The sequence below is a fragment of the Manacus vitellinus genome, unplaced genomic scaffold (genome assembly GCF_001715985.3).
Source record: "Manacus vitellinus isolate BGI_N305 unplaced genomic scaffold, ASM171598v3 scaffold_0_pilon, whole genome shotgun sequence".
Lineage (NCBI taxonomy): Eukaryota > Metazoa > Chordata > Aves > Passeriformes > Pipridae > Manacus > Manacus vitellinus.
In genome coordinates, this window is record NW_021938789.1 from 25,956,881 (window position 1) to 25,979,152 (window position 22,272).

The 22,272-nt window shown below is 40.1% G+C and overlaps 1 protein-coding gene across 5 annotated transcripts in view; it reads left to right on the forward strand.

The window, feature by feature from the left end:
• The first annotated feature begins 200 nt into the window (after positions 1–200).
• FAT1 (FAT atypical cadherin 1) overlaps positions 201–22,272 on the forward strand; it is a 105,947-nt gene continuing 83,875 nt past the window's right edge. For all 5 annotated transcript variants that reach the window (XR_001920293.2, XM_018069914.2, XM_018069923.2 and 2 more), the window contains exons 1-2: positions 201–287; positions 8,456–11,744. Coding sequence is in view for 4 of the 5 variants with exons in the window: in XM_018069914.2 (XP_017925403.1) it covers positions 8,477–11,744 (3,268 nt within the window). In the remaining variant the exon portion in view is untranslated. The remainder of the gene's footprint in view (positions 288–8,455; positions 11,745–22,272) is intronic.

Below are 22,272 nucleotides of genomic sequence, written 5' to 3' on the forward strand. Positions count from 1 at the left end.
TCCTTCTCCCCGTTTATTTTTCCTTCCCAGCCTGGAAGTTTGGAGAGGCGGATGGGTCGGAGCCGACATGCCGCGCTGTGGCGGTGGGGCCGGGCGCCGCGCTGGCTGCGCGCCGGGCCGGCCGCTGAGCGCCAGGGCCGCCGCGGGGCTCACGCTCTAGAGGCGTGTGGGCATCGGGGGCTCGCGACGTCTCCAAAGGACAAAAAGGAAAAGGGGGGAGGAAGAGTGCAGAGATGAACTGAGCTGGAGCAGACTTTGTGAGAAGAGTGCCGAGTCCAGCTGGTCTGGTGAGTTCTTTGTTTAATGAGTTTATTATCAGCAGGGTGCTGAGAGGGATGATTCCCGTGAGAGTTCTGGTGCTCTATTTCGTTGCGTTACGGAAAACAGTCGTGTTCTTCGATTCAACCTGTAGTTCGTAACTGTATAGAGTGTGTATGTTTATGTATATATCAATATGTATATATACCCACATACCGACTGTATTCAAAGCTACGTGTACCTGGAGCTGAGAGCACCCCGAGCTTATACCCGCCCTTTCACGGGTTCGAGAGCGACGCGTCAGGTTTCCGGACCGAAGCCTTGCAGCCGGAACAGGGCTCATCGCCGCGGGGCTACGGGCTCGGCTCTGCTCTGCTCCGTCGGACGGAGCCGGAGCCGCTGCGCGTCTTGAGATCCGGGACCGGAGCCGCGCGTGCCCGGCCGGCCCGAGCGCTGTGACGCGGCGACCCCCTGGCCCGCCGTCGCAAACTGCGCTGCCGGCCGCCCGCCGGGGGGCCGCTTGCCCCGTAGCCGGCCGGGGGCTGCCACCGCCGCCTGGAGCTACGGGGGGGGGAGCTACGGTGCGGGCTAGTGACCCTGAGAGCCCGCGCTTTTCGACGGGGTCGGTTCCGCTCTGACTGCAGCCCCGAGATGAGGCTGTGGCTCAAGGGGCCCTTGCGCCGCTGGTTGTATTTATTTATGTGGCTAGTAAAAGACGTGGCGGGGCTAATGCGCGGCAAATGCGCCCCCGCCGGCGTCACCTGTCTGCAACCCGAATTCGCCGTGAGCCCGTTGGGACGGGATTTCCCAGGCAAACGTTTGATCATTATTAAGTGTGATCACTTATTAATGAGCGGGGAATCCTTCGAGGACTGTTTCGGTATTAATCTTTAACGCGGGGCTGGCAGGTTGACAGACATCCCTTCAGCATGACTCCGGCAGGGCACTTTTCCGCCTGAGGTAGCCTGTACCCCCTCCGCGGGCCGGGGAGCAGTCGCCGCCGCGCTCCCCCAGCTGTACCGGCCCCGCACTCGCTCTCCTCGCCGCTGTTTTTCCCGACGCCAGAGCAGGGCGCCGCTCTTTATAGCGGTGCCGGGGTGCCGCCACTCGCTTTTGGCTTCTGCTGAGAGACCTCCTTCCCTCCGCCCAGCCCTTTAGCGGCGGCTCGCCCAGCCCGGCCCCAGGGTCCGAGGCGCGTGAGCGTTTGAGTCCAAACCCGCCGGCGCACCCCGGGCGGCAGCCCGGACTGCTTGAGCGGAAAGGGGAGCGGCCGCCGAGGCGTTGCGGTCGCTGCTGGGCGCTCCTTGCTGCCATCGGTGCGGGCGGGGACCGCGGGACTGTCCCGGGCACTCGCTGCTCCTCGGACGGCAGAGGACAGCGTGTCCCGCGGGCTCTGACGGCCTCCCTCGCCATCCCCGTAAGACATCCCCGGCAGCAGCTTTCCGAAGTTTCTGAGTAGCCTCTCCAGGGTAAATTTCGCCCCCACAAAGGCGCTGGCGTCCCTGGACCGGCACCCGCCTCCCTGCCGCCCCGTCGGGCTGAAGCGAGGCGAGCGCAGCTGAGGTTTAGGAGTTCCCCCCAACCCCGGGCCACCAGGAGGAACAGCTTGGGCTGTGGTTCGCCCTTCCCCCGCTCTCCTTCGCGTTTGGTCCGTCCACGGCGGGGTCTGGCCGGGGTGCGGAGGCTGCTGTCGCGGAGCGCCGCAGAAACGAGTTCCGGAGAGGCGGCCGTCCAGCGCCGCGGAGGAATCTGGCGGCGGGGGGCGCCGCGGCCCGCTGGGGGGCGGGGAGGCACCGGCGGGCGCTGGGGTGGCCGCGAAGGACGGGGGGAGTGCGCGGCGGGCACGGTGCGGGGCTGGCCCCGTCCGCGCCCCCGCCCCGCAGGCAGCGAGCCGCGGAGAGGTGAGGCCTGGGAAATGGGAGAAGTTTTGCGGGGAAGGAACGGGCGGGCAGCGCTGGCGCGGAGAGCGGCGACCGTGCGCTACGACCCTTCGGAAGTGCGGCGTCGGAGGCGAGGGGAGCGGGACGGCAGCGGGCCGCCCGGACGGTTGCTTGCGAGCGCCGCCCGTTTGCTGCTGGGGCCGGCTGGAGGCGGCTGCGGAGCGGCGCCGCCCCCTCCCCCTGCCCCCGCCGGGCCGGGTGGCCGCCGGGGGTCCTGGGCCGCCGCCGCCTAGTTGCCCCCGCGGCTGCGGCGGCCGGCCGGCTGGAGCGGGGCCACGCTCCTCTGAGAGCCAGCAGGAGTGTAGCGGGCAGGTTGCGCTTAAGTTGGGCAGAGGAAAACGGTGCTTTCCCCTGAGGCAAGGTGTCTGCGAATGCGTCTGATGGGCCATTGCAAACTTCATACCCGGCTGAGCCGGCAGGGGCGGTTCGCGGCGGGCGAGAAGTACCTTGGGGTGAGTTTCTTCCTTTGTTCACACTTCCACACCGCGTTCCTCGCCGGAATTCTCCGAAAGGTAAAGGGCAGCGCCCGCTGGGACGCGGCGTTTGGCAGCGGCTCCCCGGGAGGTCCTGGCTCGACCCTTCATTCGGCTTCTGCTACTTTTCTTCCTCTTTAGGGCAGTTGAAACAGAACAAAGCTATGTTTGAAAGATGCGCTTTTTAGTCTCTTGTGTCAATAAGTGACGCCGTGCCTTACTGCTGGTAGTATCCCCCTGTTGTAAAGTTTTTTTTTTGGAAACGCATTAATGAGTTAAAAAAAGTGCTGCCTTCTAGCAGCAGCTTTTCCTACAGTTTAAATACTTGCATACAAGTTGTTCTAAGCAGTTGCATAGGAAATATACCTTTACTATTTTACCACTTCTGCTGTCTCTTTGTAAAAGAAAAGAATGCTGTGTATTTCCCGTTTGCTTTTCTAACCATGCGGAAATACTCAGCTATATAGTGAGTAAAATACCTTACTTTAACGCTGTAAACTATTTAATTTTTAAGTTTTTGATTTGTTCTGTGTGAAATCCGAAAATCTTGCTTTTAGGAGACTGGAAGGTGAACTTTAGTAGTCACACCAGTGGTAGGATAGTCGGTTTTTTTAACTCGGCATGCTAAAGAACTTTATATGGCTAAGTTAACCCTGCTGTCAGTGCAAGTAAACAAGTGTAAATGCCTTTAAACTCTCAAAGATTTAGATTAATTTTAGATTTAGATTAATTTTTTTAAGTTTAAAAATGAATTCAAGATCAGTAAAACTATTTTTGTCATCACAAATTTTAAGGTGTCATGCTAAATTTCGATCAAACTCTCATTCACAGAGATTGGAGGTCTGCTTTTCCTTGCATAGCTAGTGAGTTCAGTATTAGATGCACTACTAAGTAACTGACTACAGATAAATAGTCGAAATTCTCTGTGTGAATCTTTGTTTCATTCTGGTTTCAGAATCTTTACCTGCTGTCTGAATACAGCTGCTGCATTTTCCTTTTAACAACAAAGATCTGGAAAGCATAAATCAAAGTATCTTGTGAGATTAACTCACAATGTGGGGAATACAAACATAAAACTTACTGGACTTCAGTCACAAGTTGAAATTGTTATGTTAATCTCTGCGACAATGTACATTTTTTGAATTACTTACCAGCTTTGCTAAAGTAATGTTACCATACACTCTCATCATGTGTTAATTTTCTGAATACCAAAACAGACAGACACCCTCCCTCTCAGAAATGCAAAATACACTGTTGATTCTTTTGATTGGAAAGTTAATCATGTTGAAACAGCTAAACCTGGTGATTTGTCTTTTTTTTTTTTTTTTGGTCAGACTACATAAAGAATAGCTTTTAAACAATTAAAAAAGTAGTGTAACCACAGTTAGTGCAGCTCACAGAGTCACCCGATCTCTTATAGACTGCTACGGCAGGAATCCTGTCATGATGGTTTAGTTACTGCCAAAATAACTTTTCATAATGCATTTCTGTCAAATGGCATTAGTTGGGTATGCCGATTAAAAATGACTGTTAAAGTAAATAGTTGATGTTTTGCTTAGTGGAGACAGTGTCAATAACTTTACAAATCAAAGAAGCTAATGCATGTATGGGGTGAAACCCCCACTACATTTGTTAAAAGTTACTAAAAGATTTCAGTAAATAAGTGCAGTGGAAACAGCACTAAAGAACCTCTTTTAGTCCTCAGAATGTCCTCGAGTGTCCCTAGAGTGGTGTAATAGGCCATACTCACAGAGTCTCATTCTTATAATGAAAATTACGTAGCTTAGTCTTACAGTAGGTTCTTCTGGACTGAACTAGTAATCTTGCATGTAGAAAAATGATAGCAAAGGGACTAAGACTCATTGGGGTGTGTGGTCTGATTTAGGTTCTTTTTCTACTTTTGTTTAATTGCTGGGGAATAAATCTCTCAATGTATGCCCCACTTGACACATTATGTAGAAGAGAAGCTTGGTTTGGTCTTTTTTTTTTTGCTTGCTTGGCATTGAAATTGCTGTTTACTAAATTCTGTATTTTATGCCTAAAACTTTCAAATCTCAAACTATAAACTTTTAAGTCTAGATACTGTAATGTTCTTGCTAGGATAAGCAGTCTTTTAGATGACTGCTATCTTATCCAGTCATCTTAATTTGTAAGTTATCAGTTGGAGCTCTGCTAGGCCCAAGATTATATTTATTCTTATCCCTTTAATGTGAAGATATGTTGTACTTGTAAGCTGTATTAGTATTTTTCCTAGGTACAAATATGTTAATGTTTTGATTTGTTAATAATTATGTTAACGTTGTAACGAAGTATTAAAACTGTCTTATGTATCCCAGTGTCAAATATGCATATAAATAAAAATGACCTACATATGTATATACATAAAAATAGCTGAATAATAATTTCCAAATAGGAAATCAAAGTTTGTCTGAAAGTAGGTTTTCAGAATAATAGTGTGCACTTTGTATAACTTAGAGCTATGATGTTTTGTTAAGCAAACGGTTACCTTTTGTGTTGAAAATGGAATCAGAAAATCCTAAACTGGTCATACTCCAAATTTAGGAGTTTAAAGTGTAGCCTTTGACTAAAATGTTTCTGAAATTCAGTCATTCTGGCACCCTGTAATGAGCAATCTGAGTTTATATCTAACACATTATCACTTTATCTTAACACTTTCAAACTTTCTTCTAGTAGTTAGCTGTCCTTACAACTGGCATTGTTTAATACTTTAGATATTTACCAAGACTATATCATGTTGACTTTTGGGTAATCCTAGATCAACATTGTTTAGTTTCTAGTAGCTTTGTAAATTATGACAAGATGGAAACAGTGTCACATAAATGACTAAGTTGTTTTTACCTACCATGGTTAACTGTTCAGTTGAGAGATGCTTTTAAGCATTGATTGTGATTCAGCAAGTCTTGGGAGTTGCTGCTGAGGAATGGATTCTCTTACTGGTTGTTGCGTCATTGTTTGTAATAAACTGCATGTTGCCAGTTCTGAGCAGACTCCACTTGAAGCTGTTACAGAAGAGCAGCAAAAAGTGCTCAAGGTATTATTGCACAAAAAAATATTTACAATCATAGTAAAACCTACACGTGTTCAACTTTGAATATTAATGAAAAGTTTGGATACCTTAAAGAAGTCTTAATGCATCTTCGTATGGTACACCTGTGTCTAATGTGCCTGAGATGTGAGGAGCAGATGATAAAAGGTACAAATGGATACAATGTTTCACATAATAAATATACCACTTCAGACAGCCTGTTGCCAAACATAAGTATAGGCAATGACTTAGCAGGTGCCATAACATCAGAAAGAAAGGGGTTTTGGACTTCAGCATAACTCATTATAATTATTAGTTGTAGTAGTAGTAGTGATAATAATAAGTGCTAGTGTAGAAAAGAGGGAAAGATCTGATCAGATCAGCATAAGGGCTGATCATTGAGTAGACTTTGATAATAGACAACTTCAAAAATTCCAGCAAGATGGAGGAAGAAAACCTGGTTTTGTTTATTGCTTAAAAATGATGTAATAATTTCTTAACATGGCCAGTTAGACTTTTAGCCTAGTCTAAAGACAGCTTAAATTACTCAGAGTTTGTGTATGAGAGTTTGTTTGTTTTGTTTGGGGTTATTTTGGTTTTAAGCAAATATTTGTTAACTTGGCAGTATGTTAGGGGATGAAGCCCTGGAGAACCAAGTGTCTCTGTATTCCCAGGACATATCATAGCCTGGGAAGAAAAGTAGATAGGGGAGGAATAATATTGTTAACCCATTGAAGTGGTTATTGTTCCAACCTCACGCTCATTTGCCCTCTAAACCTTTCCTTCATCTAGTGTTAAGACCTTGTAAATATTGGTTCCAACTAGTGACTTGCTTTTAAAAGCTTTTATGCTTTTTATTATTTGCTTATTCGCTTTTATTGTTTTCTATATTTATAGATTAAATCCTGTGACTTCATTGCTAGATTTGGAAAACAGACACTTTTTTTTTTCTCTTTCCAAAAGGATCCTCCTTTTCATTACTCCTCTCCAATACTTTCTATAGTTTGTGTGGATCTGAGTCTTAAATTGTTCTCAAAATCATTTACTTAGTAATGGCTGTGACTGAATTCCTTCTTCTGAGGTTTTGGAGTGAATGGTTGACATAAGTAGATTAATTTGCTTTAATGTTTTCTAGTGGGCGGAAGCAGTCCAAAGAATGTCAGCCAATGTGATCTTTCATGTATCTACCTGAGTAGGTAGGAAGTAGGGAAAGGAGAAATTCCTCTAAGAGAAAATGTGAGTGGAGGAAGGAAACAACATAATGTGATACTATTTTAGCTGAGATGAACAGAATTAGTGTGAGGATAGGCACTGAGGAGAGGTTGACAGGCAAAGAATAGAGTAAGGGCAAACAAGGGCTAAAGTGTGGGGGAAAGAAATGTCAGGAACAAAGAAAGAAAGGGTAAAGTGAGTAATTAGTATGATTTGTATAGCAGACTGGCCAGGGAAGAAAATGTAAAAAGAGAGATAAGGGAAAAATATTTAGGATAAATAGGGAAAGGTGAAAAAAATGAATTTGTACTACTTAATCAAAGTAGTCAAGCCAATGTTAGATTGCTTTCTATTTGCTGGAAAGAAATTTTGCCCCTAGGATCTTGTTGAAAGCTTGGGCTTATTGAGGGCTTACTGATTTGTTATCTTGAGAGACTTTGGGGAGTGAATCACAGAATATGCTGAGTTGGAAGGGACCCACAAAGATCATCAAGCCTGACTTCTGGCCCCACATAGGACCATCCCCAGAAGTCACACCATGTGCCTGAGAGTATCATCCAAACGCCTCTTGACTAAGATGAGAAAAGTGGTTCCAGATGTTTTGTTCCTGAGGCTTCTGCCTTTCTTCCTGCGGCAATCTTGCCTGGATTTAGGTAGTGGAAGTGTTACACTGACTTTGTCAAAAGGGAAAGCCAATGAGGGTATGCCTCCCAGTCTGTCTTGCTGTTCTAGGCTCTTTCCCTGTCATTTCCGGGGTGTGTTGGAGAAACATGATTTAAATGTTCCTCTAGTTATTTTGATAGTTTCCTGTTCTCATAGCTCTTGATACTAATTTGTTTCAGATCTGTTCTGAACAGAGGAAGATAAAGGAATATGTCTCATTCTTTATCGGCTTTGCAACTTTGTGGTGCTTGATAAAATTTTTTTTTCAATTATAGACACCGGTCTTACAAGGGTGCTCAGAGCTGGAGGGAATACAATATAGAATTATTCTCTGTTTACAATTTTTATAATTCTTGGAACAGGTGCACATAGGATATCGTAAAGAATTCATGGTAATTTCAAGCCAACTTTTGCAGTTTACTTCCACATAGTTGGACATCAGCAATTTTACAGTCTAAGTGAAAGGAGGGAGGAGAATTTTCTATTAGAAGTCAATGTCATGTAGGAAGTAGAGAACCAGAGTGAATGTTCTCCACTCCAGATTAGTTCATATCTAGTTTGCTCGCTTATAGCTGACTGCACTGGCGTATTTCTAGCATGTTACTTCGTGGAATTGTTTATTTGAACTTAACTCTTAACCCTTGTGTTATGTTAGACTTTTGATCTCATGGATTCTTGATATTTTTTTAGGAGTTTTAATTTATCTGCATTTCTATTACTGTAAATAATTTTGAAACTTTCTGTATATTATCTAGATGTGTAGCTTCTAGTTTTCTTTCAAGCATGAATTCTGAACTAAGCATCATTTATTTGATAAATATTTGAACAGTCATAAGTCTTACCACATCTCTTTCTTGTTTCAGGGTTTCTTTTTAATTGCTGCCATGGGAAGATACTTGACTATGCTGTTGCTGCTGATGCTGCTGGTGCAGCATTTTGAAAACTGTGAAGGAAATCAAAGGCCGCATCATGCTTCACCAATGCAATTTACCCAAGTAGAGTATAATGCCACTGTGTATGAGAATTCTGCAGCCAAGACTTATGTTGGGCATCCAGTAAAAATGGGCATTTACATTACAAATCCATTATGGGACCTAAGATACAAAATTATTTCTGGTGACAATGAGAACTTGTTCAAAGCTGAAGAATATGTTCTTGGAAACTTTTGTTTTTTGAGAATACGGACCAAGGGAGGAAACACAGGTATCCTTAACAGAGAGGTGAGAGACCATTATATGCTGACTGTTAAAGCAGTTGAAAAAAATACAAATGCTGAAACGCGCACGAAGGTCAGGATACAGGTACTGGATACAAATGACTTGCGGCCTTTGTTTTCTCCAACGTCTTACAGTGTTTCGTTGCCTGAAAACACAGCAATAAGGACCAGCATCGCAAGAGTCAGTGCAACAGATGCAGATATAGGAACGAATGGAGAGTTCTACTATAGCTTTAAAGAAAGAACAGATGTGTTTGCTATACATCCAACTAGTGGAGTGGTAGTTCTAACTGGTAGACTTGACTACTCGGACACTAAGCGCTATGAGATGGAAATTCTTGCAGTGGACCGTGGGCTGAAGCTGTATGGTAGCAGTGGCATAAGCAGTATGGCAAAGCTAACTGTTCATGTGGAGCAAGCAAACGAATACGCCCCTGTTATTACAGCTGTTACACTGACTCCATCAGAATCGGACAAAGATCCAACGTATGCAATTGTAACTGTAGAGGACAATGATCAGGGCTCAAATGGGGAAATAGCATCATTAAATATTGTTGCAGGAGATGCACTCCAACAGTTCAGAACAGTGAGGTCTGTTCCAGGAGGTAAAGAATACAAAATAAAAGCCATTGGTCACATTGACTGGGAGAGTCACCCTTTTGGATATAACCTTACCCTTCAAGCTAAAGATAAAGGGAATCCCCCACAGTTTTCTTCTGTAAAAGTTGTTCATGTGACATCACCACAATTTAAGTCTGGTCCTGTCAGATTTGAAAAAGAGATATATAGAGCTGAAATAAGTGAATTTGCCCCTCCAAACACGCCTGTGATAATGGTGAAAGCTGTGCCTAGTTACCCACACTTAAGATATGTGTTTAAAAACACACTGGGAAAAGTAAAATTCAATTTAAACACTCACACTGGTCTCATTACCACTTTAGAACCCATAAAAGCACAATATGCATCCCATTTTGAACTTGAAGTTGTGACAAGTGACAGAAGAGCTTCTGCAAAAGTATTGATTAAGGTACTAGGCATGAATAGCAATCCTCCCGAATTTACTCAGACATCCTATAAAGCCTCCTTTGATGAAAATGTACCAATAGGTACAAGTGTCATGAGAGTAAGTGCAAAAGACCCTGATGAGGGGGAAAATGGTTATGTGACCTATAGCATTGCAAACCTAAATCCGTTGCCATTTGTGATTAACCATTTCAGCGGGATTATTAGTACTTCGGAAGACTTGGATTATGAATTGATGCCAAGGGTTTACAGTTTAAGGATTCGAGCTTCCGACTGGGGTATACCATATCGTCGAGAAGTTGAAGTTCCTGTTACTATTATTTTAAATAACTTGAATGACAATATACCTCTCTTTGAGAAAATAAATTGTGAGGGAGTAATCCCCAGGGATCTTGGTGTTGGAGAACAAATAACAACTGTATCTGCTATTGATGCTGATGAGCTCCAGTTGGTGAGATACCAAATTGAATCTGGAAATGAACTGGATATATTTAGCCTAAATCCAAATTCTGGAGTACTTTCACTCAAACAGTCACTAATAGATGGCATAGGTGCTAAAATGTCTTTTTACAGTTTGAAAATTACAGCTACAGATGGAGAGAACTTTGCAAAACCATTGTATATCAACATAACTGTAGCTAATAGCCGCAAACCGGTCAACTTGCAATGTGAAGAAACTGGTGTTGCCAAAATGCTTGCAGAGAAGCTCTTACAAGCAAATAAATTGCATAGTCGTGGAGAAGTTGAGGATGTTTTCTTTGATACTCACTCTGTCAATCTGCATGCACCTCAGTTTAGAAGTACTCTCCCTAGTAGCATTGAGATAAGAGAAGACCAACCTGTGGGCTCCAGCTTAATACTTATGAATGCTACTGATCTTGATACTGGCTTCAATGGAAAGCTAGTGTATGTTATTTCTGGAGGTAATGAAGACAGTAGTTTCATTGTTGACATGGAAAGAGGAGTGCTGAAAATTTTATCTCCCCTTGATCGAGAAGTAAAAAATCAATATACTCTCAATATTACTGTCTATGATCTTGGAATACCACAGAAGTCTGCCTGGGCCCTTTTAAATATAAAAATTTTGGATGCTAATGACAACCCACCGGAGTTCCTTCAAGACAGTTATTTTGTTGAAGTAAGTGAAAACAAAGAGCTAAACAGTGAAATAATTCAAATCGAAGCTACTGATAAAGATTTGGGGGCTAATGGAGAAGTGAAATATTCTCTTCTTACAGATACAGACAAGTTTACTATTAATGCTGTGACAGGAGTTGTGAAAGTTGTAGGTGTTCTGGATCGTGAGGAACAGCACGTCTATTTCTTGAAAATAGAGGCCAGGGACCAACCTACTGAAGAACCTCAATTATTTTCAACAGTTATTTTGAAAGTGTCTGTAGAAGATGTTAATGACAATCCTCCTAAGTTTATTCCTTCAAATTATCACGTTAAAATTCGAGAAGATCTTCCTGAGGGAACTATTATTACATGGCTAGAAGCCTACGATCCTGATTTAGGCCAGTCAAGTCAAGTACGATACAGTCTTTTGGACAGTGGAGATGGCACCTTTGATGTTGACAAACTAAGTGGAGCAATACGTATTGTACAAAGACTGGATTATGAAAAGACACAACTGTATAATTTGACTGTGCGGGCCAAGGACAAAGGAAAACCCATTTCATTGTCCTCTACCTGTTACGTTGAGGTTGAGATAGTTGATGTGAATGAAAACTTGCACCCTCCACAGTTCTCTATATTTGCAGATAAAGGCTTTATAAAAGAAGATGCCCCTATTGGCTCCTCAGTAATGACCGTATCTGCTTATGATGAAGATGCAGGACGAGATGGGGAGATAAGATATTCCATCAGAGATGGATCTGGTTTAGGAGTTTTTCGAATAAATGAAGAAAAAGGTAAGATGACTGTTATTTTATGTGCTAAATAAAATTGTATGCTAGGAAAGAGATAAGAAAAGCAGCATTGTCACAGTTGACATATGTGTTCTTGTTAGGACAAAAAGATGTCACCAAAACTGTGTATAGTTCTGTCTGCTACTTTAGTGAAATTATATTTATACATTTGATAGGTGATTTTTCCACTGTCCTCATTTCCATCCAGCCTACCTAAAGCCACGCTTAGGTCTTAAAATGTATGCTACCCAGCAAAAGTAAGAATACTATTGATATAAAATGAAGGTTTGCCTTGTTGCGGACGCTATTGTCTTGTGGATCATATGACTGCTTTTTAATCTTAAGTGACATATCTTTTGCTTCATTTACCGGAGGGTGTGATATTGCCATGCATACTGGTTTTGTTAGGTATCTTTCAGAGTTGTTATAGGTGCCCAGCTAGAAGTTAGTAAGCAGTGCCTTCTTCACCAAAAGGCTTCTGCCAAAGAAAGCATAGATGCAGCCTCAAAAACACCTCATATAAGTGAAGCAGACTGAACTGTTGGTTTAATTCAGTAATAATGCATAAATTGATGAGCAACTGCAAGAATTTTTCCAGTGTCATGTATTCAGAAAATCATAATTTCGTTTTCAATAAAATTCTAGTGCTGACTTTCAACATTTTGGTTAGACATCTATGTAGCTACCCATTCATTTATATCTTTTATAAAGATAGAACATTGATATTGTGCTGTTATCTAAGATTCTTGAAATAAATTGAGGAGGAATTTGGTGCAAAATTTGGCTACAGGTTACATGTAGGTAAATGATGACATATGTGATTGATGTCTTACAGAAAAAAAGACTTGTAACTGAGAATAAAAGATGGCAATCATATAGGATTCATCCAATAGCCATTCTGTGTGTTCCGTATGCTTCCCATAATTGTGAATGTGGGTAATACAAATTCAGGAAGTCACTTTACTCTTCAGAATTTAGGTGAACAAACTTGTTACTGACAAGACTTTTTCTTCTTTTTTGTATGGCTAAAAACCCAGTTCCAGAGGTTGAAATGTAGCACTGCTTCTCTTAGCTTTGCTTTTAACAAAGCTCATAGTTAAGATTGTGGAATGAATTTTCTAAAACTGGAGAATTTAAAATTTTCCAGGACTTAGTCGTTTCACTTTTAGGCATCTAGTATGTGTGCAGAATATTAATTTGTGTATCATTGTGCTTTTCTTTTGACATAAGTATATTCAAGTTCACTGGGTGTTATAGTATCTTAGAAGTGACTAGTTGTCCTGTAGAGTGAGTCAGAGTTTGGCAATTTATTGTCCAAGTGATAGACAATAGTACTGAGAATGAAAAAGTAAAGAAATATTTTTATTTTTACTCTAATCTGATTTGTACCTATTTTTGGGTATGTGGACAGGTATGTGTGTTTTTGTGATGCTACTACCATGGCAGAATTAGTTGTCTGCGTGTGTGCCTCTACTCTTTTGGCACAAGGCTAGTTTGCTTGACTGACGAATTGGTGTGAGTTTAAGTTGCTTTTTATCTGCTGGGTTGCTAGTTTTTAATCTTAGTGAACAAATTCCATTTATGACATTGGAGTGGGGAAGAGTGTGTATTTATATTTGGTACATGTGTCTTTTCCATCAAATGGTGATCTAAAGGAGCATAGGAAAGAACATAGAGTATCGACGTTGTAACAGTGTAACTTGAATTTTGTACTGACACTTTTTTTTTTTTTTAAAGCCACCAAAATTTTTACTGAAAGCACTCTTTATACTGCAGTGTCTGAGTATTTGTCATGTTTTTCAAAATGGATTGGCATTGATACAGGGAGCAGACTGATAATTAGCCAAGAAAGCGCATTAAAGAATTTGTGAAAGAGGAGATCTGTCAAGCAACTTGCTGACTTTTTCAACTTGCTGTAGGCCTCTTCTGACTTTAACCTTGAGCTATGTCTCATCCTACTCTCTTTGAAAAGCATCATACTACACTTTCAGTTCAAAGATGGATAAACTAGATTTAAGAAGTTATTTTGAGTCAACACTGAAGTATTCAGTTCAAAAGGTAGGAAATTATATTAGTGTTTGATATTTGTACTTATAATTCTGGAATTTTCACAAGAGAATTTAAGGTACCTTTGCCTCTAAGTCTCGAGTACTGTTTTCTGAGACTTACCTGTGTTTTAGGTCAGTGGCTTTTCATAAGTTCTGTTTTCTGCAGTTGTGTCCAAACTATTCAAAGTAAATCTCTTAACAAGGAGCCCAAAACACTAATACTTCCAAAGTCAGGAGTTGCTTTGATTACTTAGTTTCCTGTCTGCTCTGATGCTTTTCAAGAAGACACAGAAAAAAGTGTATTGGGGTGAGTTTGGTAGTCAGTTTTATTTTAGCTTTCATGTAAGTATTCTTTAGATTGAAAAGGCAATAATGGTCAGGAAAGGAGGAGAGCAGGATGATAGAAGTCTATAAAGTGGCAGTAGTTTCTTTACCACCTATATCACTGTCTGTTTTTTGCAATGCAAGAAATAGGGCACCCACGGCTACCAGGTTTTAAGGGAAGTATTTTTCCTTTACTGAGCTAAAAGTGTAATAAAGTCATGAAACTAATTTCCTCAGGACGTTATAGAGACTGAAAGTGTGACTAAAGAAAATAAATGGTACTAATGAGATTATTTTGAAGTTCAGCCTCATGCTATCTCCAGCTTATAAATTGTTAACTGGAACCCAAGTGGGTAAGGGAGAGAAGATCAGAGGTCAGCACTCAATATATGATTCAGAAGTATAACAGCGCATTGTGACTGTTACTGTACGGAGATAAAATTAAAATTACATAATAAATGGAGATTTTGGGAGTATTATAACAGTATGAGGGGAAAAATGTTAAAATGAGGTTTCTGTGTTGTGAATTTATACAACAAAGCAATTGTTTATCCTTTAGTATGTGTTCAGGAGAACTTGGAATTTAATATAGCTTTTATGTGTGAGCTAGACTGAAGTCTGTACATTGAGATGATCTCTTGGCTATATAAATTGCCTACTAAAGCAGCTGTAAAATATTTTCTCAAAGAATTTGATAAGGAGTTGAGCAGATTGGTATGTATTAATAATATAATGCATTATATTGATGCAGATCCCAGTGTGCCACAAAAAACCCTCATGCACCATCTAAATCCCATTACTACTGAGCAATAAAAGTGAGATAAATCACGTCAATACCATACTGCTACTTCCATTTAGAAAAACTCCAAGGAATGAGAAGCAATTGATGGAGGAGAACCTGAAGGAGAACCTAAAGGAGAAGCTTTGTGCGACTAAGGCAGTATTGAAACTTCCTTCCTTGTCCTAGTTTTCATTCCAGAGGGCAAGAAGGGAAAAAAAGAATGTCTTCCTGTTTAAGTTTTGATTGACAAATGAGGATGGAGTATTTCCATTAAATATTTAACTCCTCAAAGGTTGAAAGAAAGATGGAAGCTCTAGTCTGTAAAAACGGTATTGGAAAGAACTCATAATACTTCTTCCAGTTGTGTAGGTAGGCTGAACAGTGTCGCTGGCTGGATGTGACACTATCATGGGAGCGTGTGTTGTTAGCAAATTTCCATGCTAATTTTCAGCTGTACAAATAAGAACTGCTACTAGTTTTGCTCAGTATCTGGCCTTCTCTGAAGAATTTTTGCCAAGCAGATTGTTCTATTCCTTGAGGTGTCAGGACTTCTAGCTTATTATTGAGAGGTCATTTTTATCTTTTTTCAAGGTTGTTTTCTTCTGGTTTTGGTTTTCTTTCTAATGCTCAAAATTTAGATAGCTGAGGGAGACAGCAGACAGCAGACTCTGGGTGTGTAGATGCCATGCGTCATTTAGCCTAAGAAAGGCCTTGTTGATTGAAGATGGGGGTCCATCCTGGAAACTGATGTTCATAAATGAAGGAAAGTTTAAGTAATGAATTCCATGGTGTCCTGTTGTGTCTAGCCAACTGGGTACTAGAGCAGTTACATTTAAAACCCTTGTACATGCAGATGCTGGGTGTTACATGTGGGCCAGGCCCAATAAGGTTTCAAAGCACAGTGAATTTTATAAATGTATTGTTATCAGAGACTTAACAGCTAGTTCAACTTGGAAGGCTACCAGCAGGTGTTTTCTAAAATTCTGCAATTGAGGATATTTCCCAGCACATAAACTAGTTCCAGAATGGTGTTAAGAATGATGTGGCAGTCTGAACCTCATGCATGGTAACCTTTTTACTTGTGTTTAATTCAGTAATATAGTTATCTGTTACCAGGAACCTTACTGTTTGTTCATTAACCTTAGTTAAAGTTATTAGGCCATAAGTGTTACAGAATAACACTAATTCTGCTTTAATAATAAGAACAAAGTTTAAGGTAATTAAATTTGCTGATTTAAAAAATCTAAATATGACTATACTTTTATTACAACAAAAGATCTGTCTAAACTGATATGCTGTCTCCAGTAGCATAGGCAGGGCACACACATACTTCCTTCTAACACTTTCTCAGTTTCTGTTTATTTTTTGTTTGAGGAATTTTTGAGTCACATGAGGTTTATAACATTTAGCACATTTATCTTTCTTGTGTAGTCTCCCCTTGAAACGTAATTTTCAAGTGTAACCTTGCTACTGTGATAAGGAAAGATGATTTGTTTTGGTAAAGAATGTTAAAGGAGCATGTAAAAAAAAGTTAATGGAGGCATGTGGAAGAAAATTAATTTTATTGCACTATCTCTGTGTGCATAAAATACTGTCAATAAAACTTAATGGCTATAAGGTGCTATTTTTAATGTTATCAGAACTATTTCCAACTGGGAAGATAGTAATTCATTAAGGAGAATGAATAGGATTTTAACTATATAAAGCAAAGTACTGAATTATACTCTTAAGAGGAACAGAGCATGGCTAACATAAAATAAGTATGTTAACATTTCTTTGTAGTGTTTGTGTAATTACATTAATTTAAACGCAGGATATGATTAACATATGAGTGATAGCTTCAGGTTCTGTTTCTTCAGTGACCTTTGGCTTTTGAGCTTTTCAAATCATTCCACCACTCGGAGTTCTTGAGTTTTAGTATGAAGACAGGCATTAGCAAAGTTTAAATACTATGATTGTCAGTGGAGTAGAACATTTAACTGGATATCTATAAAACCAGCACCGTTGTCTGGAACAGAAACTAACTGGCCTGCATCTCTGCCAAAAAGCCTCATACCTTTAGGCAGGGTGGCAGCACCAAGATTGTTGGGAATGTTGTCTGCTGCAATTTGACTCCTACCTGTGCCCCGGTGTTCTTTGAAAAAGTGGTTGCTGGCATGAGCCAAAAGCAGTTTAACAGTATACAGAATCAAGTTCCAATGCCCGGGAACGTTTTCTGTCTGTCTGTTGTACAGATACGGTCATAAACCACTTGAAGATAGGGGAGGCATTTTTAATCAAAATTGAAATGAGTATGATTTGGTTTTAAGTTAATTGTAGTTAAGCAGCCTACAAACATGGGACTTTCTTTACACTTTTTCAGTGAATGATGCATCTTGAAGTTGCTCCTTCCATATACTTTGTTAGCCTTTTTATATAAGTCATGGATATAAACACTAGAATATAAAAAAACTTAGTTTCTCTCAGTTTAAAATAAAAAAAAAACGAAAAAACCACCAAGAAGTTCTTAATAATTTCCATTTTACTCCTATACAGTGTCCATGTTACATGTTGACTTAGTGCTGTGTATATTCTGAGTCCTTGCAGATCCATCAGATAGGTTATAAGTCACTGAAAACTATTAACAGAAAGAAAATGTTGAGCAAATCTTTTTGTAAGAAAGCTATTAAACATTAAATTAAAAACTGTAATCAGGTAGTCAGGAAAGAATATTCCAGGTGGGTTTAATATGATTGGTTAAATCTTAGAGTATCTTCATGTCAGCATCTAAGGTTGTTTACACAAGTTGTGACAATGACATTTCCTGCTTGGCTTCTGTCTAGAGATGCAGTCACATTGCCATGTCGGTTTTGCAATTAAAATTCTTTATTTGGGTATTTTGACCAGTTGAAAATGAGAAGTAAATAGGAAGAAGACCTTCATAGAACAGGGTCTTCTCATAGGATTTTCTTCTTGCAAAACACAGTAGTCCTTCCCACTACTTTTGAAAAGAGAGAGATGGATTAGTAGGTTCTCTGTTTCTGCAGAATACTAAATGGTTGCTGCTTTTTGCACAATAATTTTTTTCCCTAGCTAGTTCAGGTACAGTCATGAGTGAAGATCAGAGCACAGACTGATCTTCCAGGTGTCTAATTAGCTTTTCAGGCAAGATTTTTTTTCATCCTACCCTGAATTCTGTACTGCTGCATTACATTGTACTGAAGTTAATGATTTGCCATATAGCTATAGCAGCTAACTTCTTTCAGTGGCTGAAGCATAAAAGTGCTAGAGTAAGAATTTAAGATTATTCTGATATGGTTTGAAAAAAGAAAAAACCAAACCAAAAACCCCAACCCAAACTAAAAAACAAAACAAAACAAAACAAAACACCCCCATAAAAACAACAACAAAAAAAACAAACCAAAAATTAGCAATCTCAAAACAAAAAAAAGAACCTGAGCAAAAAATCCAAAATGAAAATAAAAGCCCTCACAAGGATTGTTAGGTTCTATAAATTCCAAGTTGGAGTTAAATTCTTAAGCCTGTAAATGTTAATTTGGAAGGTTAATCGTTTAAATGAGGGATTGTGTCAGTAGTTCAGTTAGCAGTTGAGAGCTAAAACCTGATTCTAATATATGCTGGAGATTTGAATGACATTCTAGTCAGCAGACAGTTTTTTCTTAACCAAAGGACTTATGCAGATTATTTTGGGATTCTGGAACTGTCTAGTTGGTTGTCACACTGATACACAGACATCTGGAATAGAATTTCAGGTCAAAACCTGGAATTCAAACACAAACTGTTAAACTCACTATTTCTTTGGGAAATAATACAGGGGCTATTTGTTTGCATGTTGTATAATTCAAGCTCTTGAAAAAATTGAAGTAATGCTTTCCAAGTTTGAGAGGCATTTTTTGTGTGTATCAGGATAAAAGTGTATGTTGGGGTGGGGTTTTTTGTGTATTTTAAGAAATGCTGGAAACATATCTGTTCAAGAAATTTTAGTTATCTGGGCTAAATAATAGCAAAAAATACAGCTGTTTTTATTCTGGAAACATGAAGTATTTTAGGTCAGAGATGCAGAAATATTATTCCCGTAGCTTTTTCTGTGAGAAGAGCTTAGTAAAAATAATACAGTATTTAAAAAAAGGGGGGGGGAGGGACAAGTAAAGATTACTTAGGTAGTTAGGTGCTCTGGAAAGATATTTTAATGCTGATATATGTTAAGTATTTTTTCTAGTGGTATATTTATTTTGTACTTTGCCTGGGCGTTCCCTCCTTTGGGTGTTGAATTGAGAAAGGTGAGCAGCATGAGAACAACTTCACTTGACTGGGAGATAAGATCTACACATTTCAACTCTCCCACTGACACTCTTGTGAATCCTTTGGGGAAGAGTCCTTATCAAGCTTCTCCAGTGCCACCAGAAGAAAGGTTTTGTTGAGACAATAAATAGTAAAGCCACTTACAGTACCATGTCCAACCAAACACAGTAACCTGTTTTTTAAAGCATTTATCCCATGTTTTTATGACTTCTCTTCCCAACCATAATTTTCAGTGATAGTCAAGCATGCAATACGTGAAGCACAGCTGAAATACTAGCTTAGTCTGCAAGATGGAAAAGAAAGCTGTATCTGTGTGGGACACTTAAATTGAGTGTGATATATAAATAACTGTGATTCGTGAAACAAATGGGTGATTACATCAAAATAAAACAAACGGATTGTAAAACTTAATTACACCCCCATAAAGAAATAAAACAGACCCTTACAAGGCCTAAAACCTCTTTACTATCCTAAGAATAAAATATAGTAGAACTTTAAATCTTTAGGCGCCTGTTCGTCCAAGAATACATGAATTATAACTAGTTGTAGAGATAACCCTTTTAGCTTTAGCTGTAAGAAAACCCATATATTAAATACTTAGCAAAAACCTGTAGAATGTATATGTATATGATAAAATTAATATGCATGAAGTAGCTAAGATAAATACCCCCCTGTAGTAGGGGTGTGCAGATCTGGGAAACTGGTCCCATTTCTGTCACCCAGCCGGCTGCTTTCTTTTACCAAAACTTATAGAAACTCGAGACTTTGTTTATCACATTGAGGAGGCATATTTGTGGTTGTTAATTACAGATATTAAAAAACTTGAGTAGACTATTTGTAAAATAGGATATTATTTTCTGCTTTCTAGTTAAGGGTATCCAGTGGGTTTCCATGTGTTCAGTATGACATTGAAAAGCAGAGTGAAATTGCCTGAGATGATGATCTGTATGTATGGTTTCATTCTGCTTTTATGGTGTTTTTCTTCAGTGGCATAAAGGCAGACTCATGCCATTGTGCAATAAAAAATTAGTTATGTTTAAAAAAAAGTAACTGTGCCTAAATGGAGTAGTATTTTGAGTTTAAAAAACATTTGTGTAAAATTTCATGCAACTAAAATATATTTTCCACCAATTTGTTATGGTTTTAAAAATGAGGCATTTGGCACATAGGCTCTCTTTTAGGAGACAGTACAAATAGTTGTAATAGCAGCATACTAATAATGACTCTTATTTTCCTAGATCTTCTGTAGTATTAGGAGAGGTTTAAAAACTTTTTTTTTTTAAGCATTATAGACCCAGTTTAGCACAAGTTGTGTCTGTTTAAAGAAATGAAGGTAGAGCCGGGCACCCACTATCCATCTGACTGAGGACAAGTCCTAAATTTGCTGCTATCCACAGAAAGCAATCCAGAAAGCATTTTCCTAGGAGATAACTAACTTTTGGGTGTGAGTTATTTTGCTTGATTGCTGATACCATAGACTGGCTGCCTGACGCCTGAATTTAGTCAAGTGCATGTGAGTCCTCGAGTTCAGAAGAGGTTACGTCCTTAACCTGGCAGGGACCATCTGGTCTTGACTGCAGTTTGCAGCTTTGTACTACTGTACTGAGGGCGTGATTATATTCAGTCCGAGGTCTGGAATTAATGGTGCCACTGGCTTAACCTGTGGTATGATGCTGTTACATTCATGTTTCTTTTCGGGTGCATCAAACTAAGCCTGGCATTTAGAACTAATGTTGGGTTTCAGTTTGGCAGAGGTTAAGGAGGCCTGGGTTTGGACCAAGGTCCTGAGTAGCCTGGAGCTAGGGAATTATTTTTCTTTCTCAGGCTAGAAGGAAACTATGTAATTTGCATTTGTGATGGTGGTAACTTCCAAAGTGCTATTAGGTTGTTAATGTAGCTTTTAGAATGTGTCTTTTGAAAAAAGGTGAATTAGTTTTAGACAAACATCATCTTATGTTTTCTGTTGGCAGGGGGATCTTCCAAAGTAGTTTTAGAGTTTTCTTAGGTATCCTGCTGAGTAAAGCATCACCTTAGCTGCCAATAGAGATGCCATTCAAAAGCTGGGGCTCCTCTCCTCTGTTGCAGGCATGCTGAAAGTAAGGGATTGTTTTGTTGTGAAAGGTGTTGATTGGGTTACAACTTGGTTTGATGAAAACGGAGCTGCCTGGGGGCTGTGTCTCTGTAGGAAATGAGCTGAGCTGAGCCACATGCGGTCTGAAAGATTACCTTATAAACAGCAATCAGTTCAGGCAATGGAATAGGTATTAAGTGACTATTAACTTGCTTGGGTCTCTCTTTGACTTGAAAAGTACTTGTGAGCAGAGGAATAATAAAAGGGAAGGGTTGCCAAAAGCTTTGGAAGGTGCATCTTGCTATATCACTGTTGGTACATCTGTTGAATTGGGGATTTATTTCCTACTAAGCATCTGCTGAGCTTTTGAAGTACATATTAAGGTCAAAGGAGGGGCGCTTGAAATGATTGCGTAATGTTTATTCTTTTCTTTGAAGATTTTAGACTTTATTCATACAGCGTTTGGACATATTTAACAGAGGACAAGCCTACATGAGTATTTGGCAAACTTCCACAATTTATTACATGCAGTAGTTGCAACTTTAGAACTTGGATTTAAAAATACTTTGGGCTTTGCTGAAACTATGTTTTGCAGGTCCATTTTATAATCTGTGTATCATTCTTATTACATCTGTGACTTTATTATGCTGGACATCTGAACGTGACCAAAAATGAATTTTCAATTCATCACTCTCCATGTGGCTCAAAAAAAGAAAATCTCTAGCATTCTGGTACCATCAGAGAGGAATTTTTTGGAAAACAGAACTGTCTGAAGAATCTAGCAACATGACTGCAACAGATAATTTCTTTATTCAGAAATGAGGTTTCCCCAAATTTCTTGTGTTCTATCCATGCTTCTAATAGCTACTTCTATTTAATTTTAAAGTATTTGTAGTAAAGGACAATAACTATCTTCTTGGTTCTTATAAGTGGTCGTTAATAGCTCTTTCAGCTCAGAGTTCTGTGTCTTTGCAGACTTGTCTGTGGTGGTATCACTGATACCAG